This window comes from Peromyscus californicus, unplaced genomic scaffold (assembly GCF_007827085.1).
Source record: "Peromyscus californicus insignis strain IS unplaced genomic scaffold, ASM782708v3 Scaffold_18__1_contigs__length_77618521, whole genome shotgun sequence".
NCBI classification, from domain to species: domain Eukaryota; kingdom Metazoa; phylum Chordata; class Mammalia; order Rodentia; family Cricetidae; genus Peromyscus; species Peromyscus californicus.
In genome coordinates, this window is record NW_026294480.1 from 11,956,929 (window position 1) to 11,980,160 (window position 23,232).

General features: G+C 46.3%; 1 protein-coding gene across 4 annotated transcripts in view; it reads left to right on the forward strand.

Moving 5' to 3' along the window:
* Trio (trio Rho guanine nucleotide exchange factor) overlaps positions 1 to 23,232 on the forward strand; it is a 313,159-nt gene that overhangs the window by 211,343 nt on the left and 78,584 nt on the right. For all 4 annotated transcript variants that reach the window (XM_052743040.1, XM_052743043.1, XM_052743042.1 and 1 more), the window contains exons 29-34: positions 2,056 to 2,167; positions 3,564 to 3,754; positions 5,674 to 5,775; positions 8,313 to 8,455; positions 9,144 to 9,243; positions 21,333 to 21,576. In XM_052743040.1, the coding sequence (XP_052599000.1) occupies positions 2,056 to 2,167; positions 3,564 to 3,754; positions 5,674 to 5,775; positions 8,313 to 8,455; positions 9,144 to 9,243; positions 21,333 to 21,576 (892 nt within the window). The remainder of the gene's footprint in view (positions 1 to 2,055; positions 2,168 to 3,563; positions 3,755 to 5,673; positions 5,776 to 8,312; positions 8,456 to 9,143; positions 9,244 to 21,332; positions 21,577 to 23,232) is intronic.

The following is a 23,232-nucleotide window of genomic DNA, read 5'->3' on the forward strand; positions in this document are numbered from 1 at the left end:
CATCCTGTAGGTGTTTAACCCACAGAAGTGCTGACCTGCACATGTGAAGACTAGCTGCCCAGGGTCAGGAAAACACCCGAAACCGTTGCTGATATCTGCCAGCTTTGAGCCCAGATCCGGCTCATGCCAGGTTTTCCATTGAGTCCACAGCACCCCGCCCTCTTGCTGCTTGCTTTAACTGTTAGGTGTTCGTCACACGTTTTACAGAACATGCTCATGCCGACCCCAAGTGCTCTGTCAGACTGGCCTTGGCTTTTTGTTATAAATAAGTATACCCCAAATCGCCCTTACAAAGTTTTGATTATGATTAGTTTCAACAATATAAAATTGAACAAACATCACAGATGCATTATGTCATTAATGCGTGTTTTCTTGCTGCATTAAAAGTTCTTTTACAACTTTTGTCTGGCAAAGGTATTATGTTTCCTTTGCTGGTGGAGTGTATGAAACTTTAGCATGTAGACTGTCCACTAATCCCAACTATGTCAGCTGCTGTCCTGGGTGCCACAGAGGAGACTGAAGCTAAGGACGCCTAAAGTTCTCTCAGTCTAAAAACTAGAAACCGTAAAAGTGGCTGTGTTCTTTTATACAAGTAATACTATTAGGGGACATTTCTGTTGGAAAAACTCCTCTGTACACCCGACCATCAGCCCCCAACACATACAATGCAGTGCCAGGGACCAAACCCAGGGCCTCACACATGAGAGGTGAGTGCTCTGCCACCAAGCCACATCCCACCCCCTCTCCTGTGTACTTCTGTACTTGAAATCTTACTAAGTGACTTGATGACCATCACTGCAGATGTCTGTAGCTGCTGTGAGCATGAAGTATGCCAGAAGGCTAAGTTTAGTTTGTTTACATCCAGGTAATTTCCCCTGTGCATCCTAAGGCTCTAAAAGTGCCTTGTCTGTAAGTTTAGCTCTTGTTACACTGAGAATTAAAGGCTTTGTTCTTAGCCTAGGCTTCCACTAAGATTGTGCTATTTCTAAGTCTTTTCTCATTTTCCCAAGAAGTTCTACTGGGGAACAGTAGTAAACTCCATCCGACCTCCCAAGTGGGGAAGGCTGTCCGCACAGGCAGGAGTTGAGGCCCATTGTGCTCTAAGGAAGTTTCTGTCCAGCTCCTCAGAAGCATAAATATCTGACCACAAATGAAGACAGCTGGCAGTTCCTCCAGCTCAGTGGTTCTCAACCTTCCTAATGCTACAACCTTTTAATACAGCTCCTCATGTTGTGGTGACCCCCATCCACAAAGTTATTTCATTGCTACTTCTTAACTGTAATTCTGCTACTGTTATGAATTGTAATGTAAATATTTTTGGAGATAGGTTTACCAAAGGGGTCTCGACCCAGAGGTTGAGACCACTGCTCTAGCCCCTCCAAGCTTACTACTGACCACACTGCTATGTCCATCTTGTGTGTAACATACACAAGATTGTTGTCACTGTGACCAATGATCATCCTGACACCCCACAAAGAAATACCTCAGACCTGTCAGGATCTAAGTTTGCTTTCCCACTGTCCTGCTCACATGGTGACGGATGGTCTTCCAGATAGTCAGGAAGCGGAATTACACACATAGATCCCTCCAAGAGGATCGCTGGAGCCTCCCTAGCACCCTGCACGGAGGAAAGGAAGTCTGTGGTGTGCTGCTGTTCTGATGCAGGGTCCAGCTAGACGTTGACATCGTGGGGTTGTGCGGTCAGCAGGGCAGCTGGACGCCAGCATGGCTCTCAGTTGTCCCCGGCAGCTGCTTAGTCCTTACACACCAGTAACAATTGATTTTCTCGTTTTGAAGATGTGGTGGTTGACCGCTTCACCAGCTTTGTCCTGACTCACGGTGACTAGATCCGTCTTCCTCCATTGTCCGCATTCAAGTAGAACAAAGCCTGTTGCCTGTTGAGTAATTCACTTTTTTATAAGAAAAACTCCCAGTTGGCCAGTTTGTTTACTTCTTGAGCACCCTGAGTTTTCATGGATTTCTGATATCTGCTCAATGTTGCTGGCAGAGCATGTCTGCAGCCCTTTGCTAGTTCACGGTGTTGCTCTTCCTCAGGAGCTGCTCACATGCTGTGAGGAAGGAAAGGGGGAGATTAAAGACGGCCTCGAGGTGATGCTCAGTGTGCCAAAGCGAGCCAATGATGCCATGCACCTCAGCATGCTGGAAGGTAACAGGATACATCACATCCTTAACGTATGACTGCATCATCTCCACTGATGCTGTGTGTAAATGAATTGTCTTTATTCTTGATGTGGTAACAGCCATACCATTCTGCACTCCAGTAGTGCTTTGTGTCACCCACCTCTTATCTAGTGCTACCTGGCTTTCCTGCTAATGGAGGTGTAAATGATGAGCAGAGACATTGAGACCCAAGGTTATAGAAGATCTTGTTACTTCCCCGTTTCCATATCCTCTGCTAGATGTTTACACAAAGCAGATGTCTGGTGAAGTGATTGAATTTAGTATGTGACATGGTGAACAGAAATTAGACAAATGTGTCCAACAGGTATCATAGCAATTCCAATTTGCATGGATGCTTCTGTTTAATAAAGTTGCATTGTCAAGGTTAGCATTGCAAAGGGCCTGTCCCAAATGCTTGTGCTAGTTTATGCCATTACATTGGTAGCCTCAAGAAATTTATTAATTAGAACACAAGTGCCACTTTGTAGTAGAAACTCATTGATCAAGCAACACTGATATTTCTCCCTCTGATATAAAATATATGATGGAAAAGCTGTTCTTCATAATGTCATCAAAGGGAAGGATTGTGTTCTGGCCCATTTCTCTCCATCCTATGTATTCCGTAATTGCCATAGTAAGCTGCAGGACCACATAAACATTCCACCTCACAGGAAGTGGAGAAGCATATGGATAGGGAACCCTACCAGCAGTATACATTTTTTTTTCTCACTTTCCCAGAGTTGGGATGCTTAGCTCTTCCTAACTGTGAAGGGACTGGCGAGTGAAGAACTCGCCTGAGTGGGAGTGTCTGCTCTAAAGAAAAAACAGAAATGGAGGTCGTGAACAGCTTCTGTCCCAGGTGCTGCTTTGCTAAGTCCTGGTGGCCACATTTGTGACTGAAGAGTAGCCAGGGAGGCTGCCATGTGGCCAGGTCCAGGCTGATTCGTATGCAGCATATTCCAGACTCACAGAAGATGAGTTAGTGACTTTGTCTCCACCAGATTAGGACCCGAGCAGAGGGTCTCAGAGGGGCATTCAGACTGAAGAGGCAAAGAATCAGGCTGGAATGTGGGCAGTAATGAGTCTGTGAGTGAGGGACGGACAAAGAGCTGGGCGTTAGACCAGCCCTCAGGTGATGTAAGCCAACAGAAAGGAGTGGAAAGTAAAGAATACAGCTATGAGGATCCCCTGAAGGTTTCTGAACTTGGGGAAAATACAGACAAAGCAGTATATTTTAGGAAGAATTGCCCTTTGTCCTGGAGTCAGGGAGCAAGATTGAAAACTAAGTGAAGGCGTTTTACAGATGAAATAGAGTTGCTCCCTTCTGAGTCATGTGTCCTTTCCCTGTGAACTGATCTGCCTGCTTTTGTTTCATGTTGTAGGGTTTGATGAAAACATTGAGTCTCAGGGAGAGCTCATCCTGCAGGAATCCTTCCAAGTGTGGGACCCCAAAACCTTAATTCGAAAGGGTCGAGAACGGCATCTCTTCCTTTTTGAAATGTCCTTAGTGTTTAGTAAAGAAGTAAAAGACTCCAGTGGGAGAAGCAAGTACCTCTACAAAAGCAAGTTGTTTGTAAGTATAGGCATCCAGAGTTCGCTCTGCAAGTAAGGTGACCGCATCCTTCTTGTGGGGAGAGAGAATTCCTGTTTGCTGCTTTTAGCTGCCTCCCAAACTACTCCAAAATGTGAATCTGAATTGTGAAGTTTTTATCTTCTCCAGTTCTGTTCTCTGCAACCTGAGTCCACTAGAGGGCACACTGGTATTCTGTGGACTTGAGGATTCTCTTCCTGAGACCCATAGCTTCTAACTGCAGGACGAAGAAACACTGTGTTGTCTGGATGCCCTAAGCAAGCATTCATATCATTTTAATTATTTTTTTAAATCCATAAACATCAAAATGTATGCAGTCAGCCTTGCTGGGTGGGCTCACTACAAATGCATAATAATGAAGATTTGATTTCTTGTTCCAATAGAAATTAATTTATGAAGAGTAAATGTGAGAATAAACTTGAAATTTTTATAATAGCAAAATATCATTATTAGAGAAAAAATATGTGATCAAAAATAATGTTTGAAAGATTCCCCAGCCCTACCCATGCGGACACCTATAGAGTTCCCATAATACATTTTGGTTCTTATCTGATGTCAGTGTGTTTCTGGGGAAGGGAGCATGGAACCATTGTATTACTGTTCCACACTAGCCACCCCATGGCTGTGTACAACTGAATGCCTGCTCCCTGGAAGGCTCAAGGCAGGACAGACTCTGGTTCCCTGCACTTTGAGCTTTCTCAAGGCCACTGCTCAGAGGGCTGCCACCTCGGAATGACTGGACAGGGAAGGAGATGAAGTAAAGGTGAGCTTACCATCTGGAAAGGAACCAGAGTGCCATCCATTTGTCTTCATGTCAGAGCTCTTTCAGATGCTTACAGACATCGAACATTTGAATGACCTGATGTTACAAATTTTGGTGCTATCTGTAGATCCGGCAAACCCCCAGAAGAATAGAAGTCCAAGTGTGGAAATGTTCTTAATAATAATTTGGAATCTGCAAATTCCTACTAATGGGTTTCATTCCACTGTCTTTGGCTGGTACCCTGATTATCATTTGGATCTCACTGTGGCCTTACATCAGTTAGGTCACACTCCAGCTGGAAATTAAAAAGTGCATTCTTGCTGGATAGTAATTTTACTGCTGGCTTGAATCTGCCCTTGGAGGCAAACTTGTGTGTTTTAGAAATTGATACATCTTAGCCTAATTTATATTTTAAAAATTAAGATGCCTGCAGAGGCCACCTTTGGAGCGCCAGCCCATGAGTCACTTCCCTTGCTGGAGGGAGAGATTGGGTGGATTCGATCATGGGGGAGGATGCTGTGTTCTGCATATGTCCCCAGACAAGAGATTGTCTCCTAGTATTACAGTGCATGATGAATACTAAAAGTTAACGTTGCAGATGAAATCTGAAAATTTTAGCCCTTTTTGCCGTCTGTCAAGCTGTGACACTGGTCATAGGGGATCATGGACGACCCTTTGAGCTAGGAAAAGCCCTTGCTTGTTTCTAAGCCTGTTTTTTCAGCACGTTCTGCTTATTAAGCTTATTAAGCTCCATTGCAGTCTCCAGAAGCGCTCAAAGGCAGTCAAAGGCAAAAACAGTCAGCTTTCCTCCTGCCAACTAAGGCAATGGCCCTTTAGTACAGTTCCACATGCTGTGGTGACTCCCAACCATAAAATGATTTTCGTTGCTACTTCATAACTGTATTTTTGCTACTGTTATAAATCATAATGTAAGTATATGTTTTCCAGTGATCTTTGGTGACCCCTGTGAAAGGGACATTCGACCCACAAGGGGTGAGGGTGTCACAACCCACAAGTTGAGAACCACTGAACTAAGGGGTTATCATGGCCATGAGCAACCAAAGGCTGTTCGTTTTCTGTGTTCTAATCCTACCAGAATTGTACTGTTGTCTGATGATCTAATTGTCTTTTTCTCCAGACCTCAGAGTTGGGTGTCACAGAACATGTTGAAGGAGACCCTTGCAAATTTGCACTGTGGGTGGGGAGGACACCGACGTCAGACAATAAAATTGTCCTCAAGGTATGTTAACTTAGAGCTGGGGGGCTTGCTATGTGTATGTTTCTTGTAGTGATATGTGCTGTTTTCTTGTGGAAATGTACAGATTCTGTGTCATTTTATTTGACTTTTTTGCACTCTGATGGGATTGGTGAAACACAAATACACACACACACACACACACACACACACACACACACACACACACACACTGCGTGCATGCATACATACACATACACATACTCACTTTGTGTGTTTAAGCTTTGACTTAAACTCTTTTTTGAGTATACTAACTTTTCCTAGGAGTTGCAAAGAACTCTAAAGCTATCTCATGTGCTAACCCCATCTATATTTTAGAACATACAGATGTAATTACCATCTTGATCCGTCTGGAAATACCATAAGTGATTTTGGGATGCTTTGGGGACCGTAGCTCACAATTTTGAGGCTGTTGAGAGGAGCCAGAGTGTGATGAGATACTGGTGTATATCTGGCTCTTAAGTTACTACATCTCTTGCATGTTTTAAAATCTGGATTTGGTATTTCTAGAAGCTGAAATACCACTCCTCCTCAGCTGAATCTATTGACCACTGTGGAAACCACTATATTTCTAAGACCTTTATTTACATGTTCACAGTGGGTTGTTTTCAGTGGCTGTATGTGACCCGCCTGGTGGACTGTTTTTAGTTAGTGCTGACATAAGCCCCCATAAAATATAAAGTGCACCAACAAATGAATTTTAGGTAACTATTTTTTCTGTAGTTTAAACTTGTTAAAATATATTCAAGGCTAAAATTTTCCAAGATTTTTAGAGAAGTTTGGATAATACCTTTTGCCTTCTTAGGAGGGCCAAACAGAAGTGGCATGTGCTTTGATTTCGGATTAGAAGTGGTATTGCAGTGAGGATGGAGGTGAAAGGGTGGTGCTGATTTCGGTGATGATGCCGTTGATAGTAAAGATGATGGTGTAGATGGTGAAGGGGTGAGGATGACGATGATGATGCCGTTGACAGTAAAGATGACGGTGTAGATGGTGAAGGGGTGAGGATGGAGATGACGATGATGATGATGTTGATAGTAAAGATGATGGTGTAGGTGGTGAAGGGGTGAGGATGGAGATGACGATGATGCCAGTGACAATAAACATGGAGACAGAGGTGTCAATTGCACTTGGCGGCAGTGTAGATGCTGAGGTTATAGACGCCAGTCCATAAGGTACTTAATGGTGATGACCATGGAGGTGATAACAATGGCGGTTATCATGTGTTAGCCCTAGAGGTTCTAACGTAGAATGACAGTCTTTATTTGCATAGTCAAGAGAAAAATCGGCACCCCTAGGTCCTTACACAGTTTGAGGTTGTGCTAAGTATGATGTGAGTTACCCCTTTTCTTAACTGAAAGGTCCCACTTGTTTGACACTATTTCCGTAAAATTTTAGTTACTCTCCCTTGATGTAATAATCCATTTTCAGGGGTGTTTTCTTTATTTCTGAAACACAGTTACAGCTTTCCTCAATTGTCTCCAAACTGTACCGAACGTTCTTCAATCCTGTTTTGTTCAGTCTCCACGATTGTGTCAGCCATGTCCATTCCACTAGATCTGGAGTTTTCAAAGTCCCCCTCCAGTTTTTTTTAATTAGTACTCTAAGTGACTGAAGGACAGTAAACACAGTTTATGTAGAAAGAGAGTGGCCAGGTTCAGTTTCTCCTCAGTGTGGACTTTAGTTTTGTGTTTCCAAAAGCAAGCTTCTGGGTGGGAAGTCCAGCACTGCCTTCCCTCATGATATATCTGTGCCGTACTGACAGGTGCTGTGATCACTCGGGACGGTTATGTTTATGTCAGAGGAGGTGAATGCTTTTCAGACAGAAATTAGAAAACCGTTATAATCCAGCAGAGGGCTGCTCCGTGCATTCATAGGGCTGCCGCTGTCTGAGCGCTTATCTGTCTACGCCATTTCCAGGAAATACCTTTGTGAAATTGTTATGGGGCTGTGGTAGGCCCACAAGTGACTGGCCGTGTGTGACTTTGTGGCCTTGGGCACATTGCCAGTGTGCCCACCCCTGCACAGCTCCTTTGTAGAGGTCCAGTGGGGTGAGTAGGTTATATAATCTGGGGTGCCTCAGCTGGCCATGGAGGCCAGTGCAAGTCACCCCAGCAGTCCAGGAACAAGCAGCAGGATCAGGGGCTCAGTCACATCCCTGCTGATGGTTCCTGGACACTGACCAGAACAAAGTTATGCTGCAGTGGCCTCATTGAGGTTTCAGATTAGAAGTGGATCTGTTTTTATAAGCCCCCAGGGCCTCGAACGTGTCTTGGGACTGAAGAATGATGATGGATTACTAGAACAGTGAGATATCTGTAATCACATTCATTTATAAAAGAAAAAATGATTTTAATGAAAATATGTAAAATTAGAGCCATTTGCTTGATAGTAAATTAAACTGAGTTGTGTTTGCTCTTCTGTGAGAAGGTCTTTGGAAAGTTGGGGAGCAGGGAAAGCTGCGTGTGGTGGGCTCAGGCTGGGGAAGGACATCGTCTCCTGACGGCTCTCCCCCCCCACAGGCATCCAGTATCGAGAACAAGCAGGACTGGATAAAGCACATCCGGGAGGTGATACAGGAGCGGACTGTGCACCTGAGAGGAGCCCTGAAGGAACCCATCCACATCCCCAAAACCGCACCAGCAGCGAGGCAGAAGGGGAGGAGGTGAGTGTGTAGCTCTCTCATGAGAGTGCTTACCTGCCAGGGAGGGAACAAGGTCCATCACCACTATTTTTTCTTGAACACTTGGAGTGTGTGTGGTGCAGATGAACTGCTTTGTCAAGACAAGAGGCCCCACTGGCTGGAAGCAAACAAAAGGCCATGTACAAATCCTTCTTCCTTTCCTCATCTTACCCAAGGCTTCGAAACAGTTGTTTTTTTAGTTTTTTCCATTTCTCAAATGGAAATGAACCTGGGTTGAGGGAGCTCACTATGTTGAGAATTCAGTGAGAAGATATGTTAGGCACTTACCATATCGGCAAGCCAAAAGTTGCACTCAACACAGGATGGCATGAGGCCACAGAGGTGGTTAAGAGCACTTATTGCTCTTGCCGAGGACCTGGATTCTGTTCCCGGGTATTCACATGGTGGCTCCCAACCTTCTGATCTCTGCGGGCACCAGGCATGCACATGGTATACACATGTACATGCAGGCACAGGACTCCGACTCAGAATAAACAACTCTGAAATAAAGCCAGCAGAACGGTTCACCATCATCTGTAGGAGCTGGTTGTAGGGAGGGTTGTAGTTTGTAGGGAAGGTTGTAGTCCAACGTGGGTTTCTTTCAGCTGGGAGATGGCCCTTTCCAGTTCCAGCTCAGTGTTGGGAACTGAGTGTTTCTGTGTTCCACTAGGGATGGAGAGGACCTGGACAGCCAAGGGGATGGCAGCAGCCAACCTGATACCATTTCCATCGCCTCCCGGACATCTCAGAACACACTGGACAGTGATAAGGTGAGCCATCGCCAGCACCGCCCCTTTTGGTCACGGTATGGTGCTTTAGCGTTTTAAAGACAAGAGCTGAGGTCTAGGAGTGGGGTCAGGCTTCCACGGCAGGGCAGAGACTTAGAGGTTAAAGTGAGACTAATGCTGAGGACTCAGAAGAAATCTTTCCACTCTTCCTATCCACCCCTCAGCCAATTACATGATTTGATGTCAGAATCTTTGAAGACAGTTTGCCTTATTTAAGCCTTTACATTTTATTCGTAAGCCAACGAATCTATTATTTAAAATAAAATTCTACCCAGAACCCCATTTGTAAATGTAGAGCTTTGTCTGAGGCATGAGCGTTAACATCCTCCATGGGACCCTGAGGTTTCCCCTTAGATTTGGGGTACACAGAATACAGAAAGTTCTAGAACACTAGATTGGGCCTTTGACAGTCATGGCCACTGAAAGGAGAGATCTGGCTTTTGTCTAAGGCATTTATGCAGGTGTGCATCTTTAAAAAATGTCCTCAAATGTCTCAGGATTGGTCATAGGGTTTCTATGCTGTGAAGAGAAACCAGACCAAGGCGACACTTACACAGGAAAGCATTTAATTGGGGCTTGCTTACAGTTCAGAGGTTTAGTTCATTGTTGTCATGGCAGGAGGCAAGGCAGTCAACAGGCAGACATGGTGGTAGAGAAAGAGCTGAGAGTTCTACATCTTGATCTGTAAGGCAGCAGAAGCAACTGTGTGCTACATTGGGTGTGTAGCTTGAGCATAGGAGACCTGAAAGCCCACCCCCAGAATGATACCCTTCCTCCAACAAGGCCATACCTGCTCCAACAAAGCCACATCTAATAGTGCCACTTCCTATGGGGACCATTTTCTTTCAGACCACCATAGGATATTTCTTGTAGAATCCAAAGACCTGCAAGAATAAACTGACAGTACAACTTGGGAGTCTGGGTTCGTGTGGTAGACAGAAGATAAGAAAGTTCTGCGTCAACACCAGTAGACGTGTCTGATGAATGTTCTGTTCCTACCGAGATGGGCATCTGTTCTAGCTCTAAAATGCTAGACCAGATTCCTAAAAAAGAAGGCAATAAATACATAAGCATTTTCCTTTCAGCTGTGTCAGTTCAGAATTCACAGTTTCTCCCTCCCCAGTACAAGCTGGTTCATTGCTATGTGGTGACCGTGAGACTTGGATTCTCGAAGGCCCCTTGTATTCAGAGGCTGCCCTGTCCAAGCCTCACTGTCTTCAGAAGGCCCATGCTGGGTGATTGTTTCCAAGAGTGCAGTAAACAGACGTTGGGTATGTCTTACTTGGAATTGAGGCTTCACATTGTAGTTTCCAGGACAGAAGGAAATAGATTTAAAATACTTCTCTGCTGAGTGACCCATTTCCAAAGCCCTTCCAGTGTGAGCCATTGGACTTTGTTCATTCTACATTTTGAATCTACCGAATGGCAAGTCCTAACACTTAAGTACCTCACATGGCAGGACTAGAAGACAGAAATGGGCCTTTTGTTGTGTTCAGGCCTGGCATGTTAGTCACGTCGGCAGACATTTAGCCACTGTGGCAGCACTAGGAAATAAGATGGGTGGCATGGTCAGCCATTTGGTGATGAAGAACTTTGTTTAGAAATTTTGTTTAGAAAACTACAGTTTGCATTTGGAAACAATCTATTAGAAAATACCATTGTTTGAGAATTTTGCTTTTAGCTTTTTGATAACTGAATGAGTTAACTTGTCAGTGTTTATGGGACCGTCACCTGGAAGAAAAGACAAACCGAACAGTTGCCAAGTATGACAAGGATAGCCATTTTCATCCAGACAACGTTACTGGCCCTTCGAGAATTTCCCCCAAGTGCCAAGTTTACATTGTTCTAAGATGTACTCTCATGGATCAACTCTAGATTTCCTGTAGATACCAGCTTTAATGTTCACGAGAAATAAATCTTTGGAATGAAATTGCCAAAGAGATGAATGTAACGTTCCCTTCTGGAGGGCTGGTAAGGGCTTTTCTGGAGGTTGTCCCAGGAAGCAAGATCAGTTGTGTTTTTAGGTACTTAACAAGTAAATGGGGGGTTGTGAATATAGAAATGCCTTCCCCATCCCAGAACAGGCTCTTCATTCAGTGATATGTTTGCACACTGCCCCTCCCCTAGCACAGCCCTGGTCCCCTGAGGCACATCTGTTATAACGTGATAGGGATTATGTGAACTGGGAGTAAAGAAGATTCTGTTTTTACTCGATATGTGAGGAAGAATAGTTATTACGGAAGTGTAGGTTTAATGTAATTGCTTGTTTTGCCTTGAGGGTCTTCTGGGACACTGGAATTTACAGGAACTCCCCTTTACATACTTTATCAGTGAGGATAGTGAACCATTTTCCATTTTCTTCATCCAGTGGTGACGTCACTAAAGCCATCGCTTTATCACTGAAGTTTGTTCCAGAGCTCCGCAGTCTGGGAAGGGTTGCTCCACAGGGCCGCCTCTCCCCGCTTTGGGAAGTGGTTGAAGTTAATGGGACTCACAGCACCAGTCCGGCCCCGTAACCCTCACCATCCTGAAGTGGTGGCACGCCGAGTCCTTCCTTACAAAGGTGACACATTTTCCGTTAGTGCCTCTGGGTGAGGCCAGCGTCCTTCATAGCTGTGAAGGACAAAAAGAGCTGTGTACCTCTGCTGTTAGAACTGAGTAGTCTTCCCTTCTGGTCCTGTGCTGGGGATTAGAATGGCCACATAGGACGGGTCATTCAGAGCAGACACACTCACTAGTCAATACGAAGGCAGGAGTGTTTGCACCCCGCTGGGCTTGTGTTTGAGGGTTCTCTGCTCTGTCTTTTAGTCATTCCACTTGGGCTCTTGTAGATGATTCAAAAGAACGCATTTTGAAGGTAAGGAGCTGCATCTCCTGAGGCAGAAGGTGTAAGCTCTGCTTCTCCAGCACATCCTGGTCTCTAGGGAGGACAGCTTCTTATGGCTCTCAAGGTTCTCTCCACCCTACATACTGCATATGTAAGCAGCCTCTGATGATGCAGACCAGTGCTCCTGGCAAGGAAATAACTTCAGATATTCTGCCTATTTGACTCAATTTATCATGTCTGTTTTGAGTTAGTTGCTGTCATGGAATTTGGTTCCAGTTCAGAAATGGGGTGGGGGTATGTTTTGTGCTTAGCTTCTTAGAGGATTCTGAAGGGAAGTTGTCTGCCAGAGCTGTTAGTAATCCTCAGACAAGGCACCAGAGGTTTAGGACAGCAGTCAGCTGAGGAGGGGCTCCGGAGACACCCTCTCTCCAGGGCACAACTCCATTAGGCTGATCAGGACACAAACCCTGTCCCACAAGCCCATCTCCTATTCAGAGAACATCACTTTTCAAATATGTCACTTTTTTTGTTCCAGATGTGAGTTTAACACCAATTCTTGCTGATATTCATGGTACTTAAGCTGATAAAATGATCTTATGAAAATGTAATTTGAGTTCCAAAACCAACCAAATGCTTTCCAGAATCTTACCTCACTGCCCTGGGCGCATCTCCTGAGGTAGGGAGGGGGTGCTGACCTGGTGCTGACCCAGCCCTGGACCCTGAGGAGATGAGGCCAGATGAAGCAGCAGAGCCATCTCCTGAGCTAGGGAGGGGGTGCTGATCCAGCCCTGGACCCCAAGGAGATGAGGCCAGATGAAGCAGCAGAGCCAGAAACGGAATGTGGATTTAATCATCTGGTGTCTTCCAGACCTTATTCTTTTACAGCATGGCTGACTGTGGAGCTGAGTGTTTGGAGGGCACTAAAGAAGCCTCTTGGATTATCTCCTCACTCCCACCACATTAGTCTGCGATTCTTAGCATTCAAACAAAATCTGTGTCGTGAGACAGAGAGAGAGAAGTGTGGGTATCGAACAAAATGGCCAAAGTAAGAATGAGGTATCTGGAAGAACCCGCCCAGGCCAGCTTGTAGACTGTCCCGAGACCCTCAGTATGCAGTTCTTTATAAGGAGTGCATGATTCAGCTGAAATGGGTTCTTTGCAGGAACTTAAGCTTATAACAGGAATTATGAATCCACATATCTTATTTTTATGGATGCACTTTTTTTTTTGGTTTTTCAAGACAGGGTTTCTTTGTGTAGCTTTGGTGCCTGTCCTGGATCTTGCTCTGTAGATCAGGCTGGCCTCGAACTCACAGAGATCCTCCTGGCTCTGCCTCCCGAGTGCTGGGATAAAGACATCTGACTCGGCCACCTGGCAGATGCATATATTTTAAAAAGTATGTAGTGACAGTTCTCTTAATGAAGTTGAAGCCCCGTGTCAGGGATATTACTTTCTGTGCAGTTTTAAAGCTCGGTTTTCTGTCACGTGACCCTACAGTACAAAAACTTTTTTGGACTTCTGTAGTTATTGTCAAGGTAGTCTGAAAAGTAGCTAAAGCCAGAACAGTTTAAAATATGACTTCCCTGACAATCTTACAAGAGGAGCTGCGTCTGGTTGCTGAGGAAGGACTGTACTCAGTATGTGCCTGATAGCAGCCTGCTGTCAGGGCTCTCCAGCCCTACTCAGAGAAAGCACATGCCCACCCAACCTGCTCAGAATGTCACATTTCCTGGAGCGGGGCTAGATTTTCCACACATAATAGGATTGGGTCATTGAGCTTCAAAGTCTTCCACAGGATCCTCAGGGGGAGCTCTGGGACCTCTACTCAGAGCATGGCGCACGCCCAAATGCAAGCCCTTAAGGATGAGGACATGCTTATCCTTAGCCTTTTCCTCCTCACCAAACTTGGGCATGGTCCGTAACTGCTCTCTACCCAGTGTCCGCCTGTGTTCATGGGGCTAGTGCTGCCCCGCTCATAGTACATGAGCCTTGGAACTGCAGCCTGCCGTTACACCACACCCAGTGTTTAAGGGGCCCTGCGTGAATATTAGTGCTCTCTGTCTCTGCAATAAGAGGGGCCTCCTGCTCCCTGCCAGTGGTACCGTTGGCTTCCATCACTGCCAGCGCAGGTCAACTGTCCGTCAACTTCACTTTCCTGACTGGACACCAGGCACAGTGGATGAAGACAAGAACTATAGTCGTCAGTCCTGCAGTTGAGTTACTCAGCTTCAGTGCCTGGCTTATGCACTTCGGTGGCCCTCCTGCAGCATAATACGTATTGAATGGGCACAGCTACTGCAGAAGAGAGAATCTCTTGTTCAGTATGGTTTCCTAGCTAGCATTCTCCTATCTCCCTGAATTAGCTGCGTTGTGGCAATGCGCACATACACTAAACATACAATGTTCACACAGTACATCCATGCGCTCACAGATACTCGTGATCACCTGTTGTGGGCTTCCCTGTGCAATGTGTTTCCTTCTCCTGACGGTTCTTCTACTTCCTAAGTGACTGCCATTTTTGTAGTACTTTTCAGATGTATTTTTCAGATGACCTTTTAAAGGCTCTCGTAAAATGAAATAAGAAAATAAAAACTCCTGTACTCGAAAGCCTGAGTTCTAAGAAAAGGCAGGGGTTTGTCTGTTTTTTAAATTAAATTTAGTGTGCTGTTGGTCTGCATGGTCAACTTGTTTGGAATCACCTAGGAGGCACAGTTCTGAACATTGCCGTCAGATGCTCCAGAGAGCTTGAACTGAGTAGGGTGGATCAACCCTGGGTGTAGGTGGTGCCACCTTGTAGCCTGGCATCCCAGACTTAACGGAGAAGCATAGGAAGCCACAGCACAAGTGCTCATTTCTTTGCCTATTGACTGGGCACAGTGTGACCAAGCCAGGTTGAACTGTGATGTCACACCCTCCCCAGCAGGATGGGCTGTATCACCTCCCAGTGTGAGCCAGGATTAACCCTTTCCTCCTTATGTCCAGTTTGTCAAGTGTTCTGACACAGCGAGGAGGGAGATGACATACATTTGATTAGAGATAAAAGAGATGACCAAAAAGTATATTTTCGTGTAAATTTTACATGGCATGGCCATAGTTACTATCGACCATGATAGTAAGCCTTAAATTCAGACTAGAGGCTCTTCCATCCGATAGAGGGGTGCAGTTGAGTGAAAAAGCTTCTTGGATTCAAATCTGTTAATTAGATTGGTGCCTCTCCTTAAAGATGAAGAGAGGAAATCCAGCAGAGAGTTGTCTTCAGATAGAATTGTCACTGGGAGGTTTCCTGGGCTCCCCTGCCCTCATCCTCCCCTCCCCCGCACCCACCACACACACACACCCGGCACCCACCCCCAGCCCCACCCCCACAGAACTTTGACTTGCATGCTGCTATGGCTTCTCAGGCCTGTTCAGCATGCTCCCATATCCCCTGATGCATGAGACGCACAGGAAAGGCAGCCTTGACCAGGTCCTGTTGGCAGAGTCTGGAAGCCCACCTCACAGCTGCCTCTCTGATGGTTTTTGTTTGTTTGTTTTGTTTTGTTTTATAGTCAGTTTGCTTTTTTAGCTGTAGCTTCTAAATTCATCCTTTTACAACTAATATTCCATTGCCGTCCATACACTCAGCTCACTCAAGGAAACCTTCCACAATTTCTAGTCATAGCAGAGAAGCCCTGTGTGATCATGCAAGTAAAGAACAAAGGAAGGATAAATATGGAGAGCAGTGGCTGCTGGTCTTGAAGATGTGTATTATTGATTTACTTTCTTGCTTTTTAAAGAACTATGGTTAAAAAGCTACACCTCAGAATCTGGTATTTTAACCATTTGTGGTCTTTCACGTGTGTCCATGAGTGCCCTCCATAGCAGATCCTGTTTTTAAACCCTAAGCAGAGGGCTTTCAGGAACACATCTCCTTGACCTTGGCCTTAAGGAAGTTGGCTTCCAAGTTAGTGTGAGCCTGGGAGGCTGTCCTTCATACTGTTAAGGTGGGGGCGGATCTGCCAGCCTCCATAAAGCAGCCCAGCAGCAGTGAGAACCTGCGGCATGATGGCATTTATTCCGGGTTTGTTCTGGCTGCCTGTGGCTGTCTTTGCTTTGTGTCCATGGCCTGCAGTGGAGCTGTACTCTGTTAATCCCCTGAAACCAAGCAATCCTTGTTTGGTCTGCTCTGTGTGAAGCCTGCATGAAGCCACAGGACTCTTTACAGAGTTTCTGAACTACTGACTGTAGGGGACTGGGGGAACAACACTTGATACACTTTGTTCTCTAGGAGGAATGGTCTTTATTAGACCACACCCTCCCACCCCGCACCCCCCACCCCCGCCTTTCCTTTTGAATTGCTCCTGCAAAATTGGCCAGATATTCACTGCTATTGATCTCCAACACATTGGGGCCCTGGGTTCTGGAAACAGAATCGCTTGTGAGAGGACAGCATCATCCCCCACACCATTTCTCTCTAGCCCTGTTCAGCACAGCTTGCTCAGAATGCCGAGCTTGGTGATTCAAACCAGGTCTGTTGGCCTTTGTCTTTTTTAAACTGTGTGTTCTTATAACATGTAACTGCCTTGTTATAGTGTACAGGGTGGGGTGTGAGGATGCAAAGGAGCCCATGACCAGATTCACTGTATGAGCGTCTTAGCCATGGGTTGAGACAAGGCAGCAACATGACATAAAAGATAACAATTCTACAAAGATTGTTGAAGCTTCTCAAGGCTTTGCCCAAAAGATGAAGGGTGGAAACACCTCAATGTTTACTTTCCATTGTGCTGGAGAGAGTTCAGGGAAAGGATGCCTGCTTTGAGTTGCTCATGTCCTTGGTCTAGGTCATCAGGGCTTGCCTGGTGGCCCTCTCAGAGACCAGTGGCTTTAGGAGGGAGGAACATTCTTGGTGACTTCTGTGGCTGTGGTCCATTGAAAGCCAGCTGTGTTCTCCACACTTACTGGTTACCACAGTAGTGAAAAGTTGAAGAGGCTTTTAAAATGTTTCTTTCTGTCTTTCAAAGTGACGTTCACAAGGGCTAATGTGAGTCATGGGATAAGTTGCATTCCTGAACTAAGCAAATATGCCAGGGACCTCATGCTAGAAGTCTATAAAATGTGCAAAGTGAAGAGAATGCTGTGGAGACTTCCACAGAAAGTGGCTGGCAAAGAAGAGACCGCCGTTGTGAAGCCAGGTGGATGAGATGGGAATGGTGACACTGTCGTCATATTCAACATCCTCAGGTCAGGTCTTGGGAGTGGGTAAGAGCCCTGCAGACTTCATATAGTTACCTAAACTCCTAGTTAGGAATTTAAGTCTGAATATCAATCAAGAAATCATCACAAATGTCTGCAACAACAAAAGCATGTCTTTCGGAAAACTTAACAAGTTTTGTTTTAAAGAGATGTTTTGCAACTCAAAGTTTAAGGAAGGAAAGAGAGATGGATAATGCTGCGGATATTTGAAGAAGCCACAGGGAAACATCATTTTATAAGTTACTTAAAAATACATAAATCAGAGGCTGGAGAGGTGGCTTAGCAGTTAAGAGCACTGGCTGCTCTTCTGGGAGACCTGGGTTTGATTCTTGACACCCACATGGTGGCTCACAAACGTAATTCCAGTCCTAAGGGGACCCAATGCCCTGTTCTGGCCTGTGTGGCCACAGCATGCACCTGGTACAGACAATACATAAAAGCAAAACACTCATACACATAAAATAAAAATACAGGTATAAAATATGTGTGTGTGCATATAGTTTATGTGGAGTCACACCACATGGGATGATAGTGCTCCTCCCAAGAACAGGCCATATAACACAACCCCAGTGTCAGGCATGAGAAACCTCTTTTTGTGGGTCCAAGAGACCCCCTCAAATAAACAATATAGGACATTGCCATTGCCCTTTGTCATACCCCAGAACTTGAAGCTAAGGAAGGCCCTGTTGCTGAAGACATCATGTACTTTGGACACAGGACTTGGAGGAATTGATCTGGAACTGACCTGGAAGCCTCTTCCCCTAGGACTGGCTCTCATAGTGTAGGGAGGGGCTACGCAAACTGCCAAGGGAAAAAGCTGTCGGTAGTCCTACCCGGTTGTAAAGTCTACGAACCACGACAGTGACCACGCAGTGACCGGCCCAGCAGGCTCTCTCCAGTGGTGCCCTGTGGCGTTTTCTTGTGGGGTAACCAGCAGCTGTCTCACTGGACTGAAATATAAATTCTTAATTGGAAAGCTTGAAGCAGAAGTCTACAGGACACTTCTTTTCAGGGAAACATTTATCTAATTCCTAACCTTAATTGTAGGTTCTTATCTCTTCTGATGGGCAAAGCCAACTGACTGAGGGATGTGAAAATGTGGGGGTGATAATTTTAGCACTTTTTGAAATACTATTCTGGCACTCTGTTTTCTTAAGTTCTGGAAAGCCTTTGCATGTCTTTAACATGGTTTATGATTCTTTCTCAGGACAGGGTTGATTTTTATTTCTTATGCTCTGTCAAGTACACAGATGTTTCTAATCCTTTTTGGTTACTCTGGAAGGGTCTTAAAAAAAAAAAAGCAAGTGCCAAAAATATAGTCTCGCTTCACTCCCTTCCTGGGCTGCCCTCCCCTCCATCCCCACCCTTGCCCGAGCACCCTGACAAGTTAATGAGACTCTGCAAGAGGAAGCGGCCAGCTCAGGCTGGGGTGCAGCCTGTCCTTCCCAGAGCAGCAACAGGGGCCTCTGGGGAAAGCCTGGAGCTCTGACTGGAGAGTTCACTAACGGGGCTGGCTGCCAGCAGTCACAGGGGCAGGAGGGCTGGGCCACCAAGGCCGGCAGAGGGCAGGGCTCCGGCTCTGGCTCCGGCAAGTCAGACTCTCCATTGTCCAGCATCATTGGCTGGCTCTGTTTTCACTGGAAAGGAAGCATTCCTCCTCTTTGTTGAGGAGTTAACTACTTCCATATCGTGGGGTTCTGTGAGGGAAATTCTTTCCCAGGCTGGGTCTCTACATTTGGCATTTTAATGGCGTTTTTTATCTGTTCAGGGACTAATATAAATTTTATTGTGGCTTTCCCACAAAGGAGTTTGTAAAAATTTTGAAGGGGGCTTAAACAATCGTGAATTTCCCTTGAGACCTGGTAAAGATGCTCATTGTGTCTGGATTGGTGCTTCATGGTGGGAAGAGCTGTGTTGTTTCTGTCCTTTGTGTGGCGGACATGACTTTAACTCTGAATCCCCAGACTTTCTCCTAAGACAGGCTGCTTGGGAAGAGGGTGGAGCAGTGTGTAGGAGAGCTCTTCCTACACTCTCTGTGGCCTTTGCACCCCATGGGTACATAAATCTTGCAGTAATCTGCAGGGCCTGCTCTGGCAGCAGTGTTGGTGTCCAGCCCTCTCTCTGCCCTCAGTCCTGACACAGAGATTCACAGGACAGTGGCACGCACCTACTTCCTGCAGAGGAGGGTAGACAAATGTGCACGTGCGTGTGTGCGCGCGCGCACACACACACACACACACACACACACACACACACACACACACACACCATTCATTTCAAAACTGAAGTATAAGTTGTTTTAGGAAAAGGCCCTAAGGACGGCAGACATGGGAACAGCTTCCCAGAAATAGTGGATGGGGAAGAAGAGCAAATGGATGCCAGAAGCTCTGACCACAGGGATGGTGGTCCTACCCAGGATGCACAGGGCCCATCTCAGAGGTGTCTGTCAACATATAAGCCTGGCAAGGCAGATGGAGGGTCAAGCCCCATATCAAAAAAAAAAAGAGAGAGAGAGAGAGAAAAGAAAAGTACCTAAGGTTTTAAAGAGGGACATCCATGCCTTTAAAAGGTCATCCTGACAGCATTATTCGATGGGACAGAACAGGGAACTGGAAATACACAGGGCGAGCACTAGGATCACTGCAGAAACTCAAGTGAAGTAACCAGTGTGGGTTTGCAGGGGAAGAAAGTCATTGGAAAGCCACCCTGGAGTCCTCTTGACAACTCCTGGAGGAAGAGGGAGATTTATATAAGTTGGGTGATTTGCTGGTGATAGCATCTTCCGGAAAGGAACACCGGAAGAGAAACACAAGTGGGGACATTATGAATCATGTCCCGGCTTCCCTGGTGGGATGAAAAATCGGCAGCGTGGGGTCATCAGCTGCTGGGTCTTTGGGAATGCCAGCATGAGGGTGAGGCTACAGAATCCCAATGGGGTTGGGGAAGAACAGGAGAGATGTAACCTGGGGATATCCTGAGAAGGGAAAGCCAGTCAAAGGATTCTTATATAAGAGCTGATCACCCTGTCCCCAAGGAGCTAAGGGTCCAAAGGGTCGACCCACCAGGAAACAAGCCATTCAAGGGCCGGCAGTAGTGGGAGGATTGTATTCATGTTTTCCAAACACAGGTCATCTGTGTGTCTTCATGAGTCAGGGAGTGGGGTTGGGTAGGAGTGAGCATAGTGAGCAGAGAGAAGGGAACTAGGGGTTGAAGGATGAGCACAAGCTGGTGTGGAAGGCCAGATCTGAGGTTGGAGTCAAGGGCAGAGGACCGAGAAGGCACTGTAAGAATCTGCAGTGGTTTTCATGAGTTCTAGATATCCACCTAAGACATTTATTCTCCATCTTCAAAAAGTGCTGCATGCTCACAGTTGAATTTACAGAAAACTAATAAAAACTACATAAAGATTCCTTAGGGATAAGTGGAATGAAACCTAGGAACAGGAAGGGAGCCAAGTCCTCAGAGGGTCCTGAGGAGAAGCGGTTCAGGGCCAGTGCCTGGCGGCCTTTCAGTGTCCCTCTGGCACTGTTCCCTTCCTGATCCAAGGGATGCTCAGAGAGCCTGTGTGCTTTACAGTGGGGAGTGCTCCCTCACCACTGTGAAAGTCTGGAGAACTTCATCTCACTTTACAGTCTATTTCATGATTAGTCCCTCAACAATCTTTAAGCAGTTTTTATTACTTTGTTCTAAGTCTAACGGTGAGTACATAGCATTTTTAAAGAGGGAGCTAGAGTGTCTTCGGTACAAAGAGATTTGGAAGTGCATGAGAAATCACAGTGGACTGACGGTGAACTCATTAGAAAACTCCCCGCGTAGAGAAGGAGAGAAAGAGCGTGACAGTTGATGACTCCAAAGAGGAGTGGCAGAACATACCCTTAGCCCCGTTCCAGGGATGCCTTTAACCCTACTGCGGAATTTCAGGCAGAAGGTAGCATTCCTGGACAAGTTGGCAGCCCTGTCGGTTCCAGTGCTTTTGCTTGCTGACCTGTCCCTCTTTGTCCGTCCCTCTCAGCTTTCTGGCGGCTGTGAGCTGACCGTTGTGATCCATGACTTCACGGCTTGCAACAGCAACGAGCTGACCATTCGGCGTGGCCAGACCGTGGAGGTCCTGGAGCGGCCTCACGACAAGCCTGACTGGTGTCTGGTACGCACCACTGACCGGTCCCCTGCAGCAGAAGGCCTCGTACCCTGTGGCTCACTGTGCATCGCCCACTCCCGAAGCAGCATGGAGATGGAGGGAATCTTCAACCACAAAGGTAAGCCCCGGGGAGGCCTGAGGAATGCCCAGTGAAGCCTTGTCTGCGCGGCAGGTCAGCACACAGGACCCTCCTGTCAGTCCCCCTTCAGGACAATGCCTTATCACTGTCTACAAGGCTCTGTGATGGAAATGGGATCCTGCCTTTACTCAAACTGTGGTCTCCTTTCACGAGGTGGAGTAAGACAGGACATCAGCTTCAAAAGGGCACTGGGGGGAAGGGGTGCTGGCTCTGCTTGGAGCCAATGCCGTTCATAATTTTCTTCCAGTTTGCTTGAAGTTGGCAGGGGAAGCAACAGGTAAGGGAGGTGGGACTGAACCCAGCCTCTTTTGAAACAGATTATCACATCACCTTTCTGTGTTATCATTCAATTCCTGGGGACCGAATTTGGGCCTGAGATTTATTTTAGCCACTCCATTTTATAGCTGTGTAAATGAAGAGTGAGGCTTTCGCAAGCTCCACAGGAGCATGCATGGGGAGGATGGAGCTGACCCTGAGACGTGAAGGCCTTCTCTGTGCCTGCAAAGACGTGGCTTTTGGAGACCTGCTTTAACATTTGCAAAGCATGTCGCATTCCTGGGCAGCTCCTCCAGATTACCTTGTCAGAGCTGAACTGCTTGAGTGTTGGTGTCAGCGTTCCTGTGAAGACCATGAAAGTCTTTACAAATGGCCACCACGGAGGCTGCGGGACTGAAGGCCGCTGAGCACGTAAGAGTGGCTTGTCCTGATGGAGGTGTGCTGCAGATGGGAAAGAATGCAGAGTCTTCTGGAAAAGACTCTTTACGAGTTGAAATGACATTCCATAGAGGTGGTAAACAAACTGTGTTGTTGAAATTAGCATTTCTTTCTATTTTTTTCCATATGGCTACTAGAAAGTTGGGTGGACAGACACAGCTTGTGCTGTGTGCCTGTTGAGTGGGCCTGGCTTACTCATGCATCTTGGTGAGAAGTTTCTGCCCTGGAGGAAATGGTGTTCTCAGCTGGTCTAAGGGTGCAGTGGGCAGTGTGGCCCTTTCAGCCTGCTGTACAGTACTGGAAAGTGGGTGGACCTTCTGGCTTTGGGGAGCACAGCTGGCTTTATCTGAGGGAGCGTCGCTCTACTCTGCCATATTCACCTTCTTTTCCACTAATTATAGAATATTCTAGCAGCTTTCTCCACTTCCCTCCACCCTCCCGCTCATCCTGACAGTCCGGGTGCTGTCCTCGAACTGCCATGGTTTAATTCCTTTGAGCTGAATGAAGCTGCCCAGGACACAGCCTCCAGTTAGCACAGCTCATTCATTATAGCCAAGCTCTGGGTCCCCAGGGCCCTGCAAGTGAACCACTGTCACATAGTGAGAAACAGGATGAATGAGACTCAGAAAAAGCCGAGTATCATTTTTCATCTCTGGGAACTCTGCAGGTTTAGAGTAGTGTAGACCTTTCTGTGACTTGGAGCTGGAATTCAGGGAGAAGTCCTCTGGCACTAAACTGCACTCTTCCTAGCCCACGGCTGACTCAAGGTTACCCGATCCATGTTAGTCCTTGAGTTTGGATTGGAAATAAAGTTTGGTATCCTCCTGAGGAGCCCTGGTGAACCTGAACATAGCACATAGAGCTCTTGTACTGAGAGACTGCGTTTGCTGTGCCTCTTCCTGCGTGTGCTCTTGACTTCCT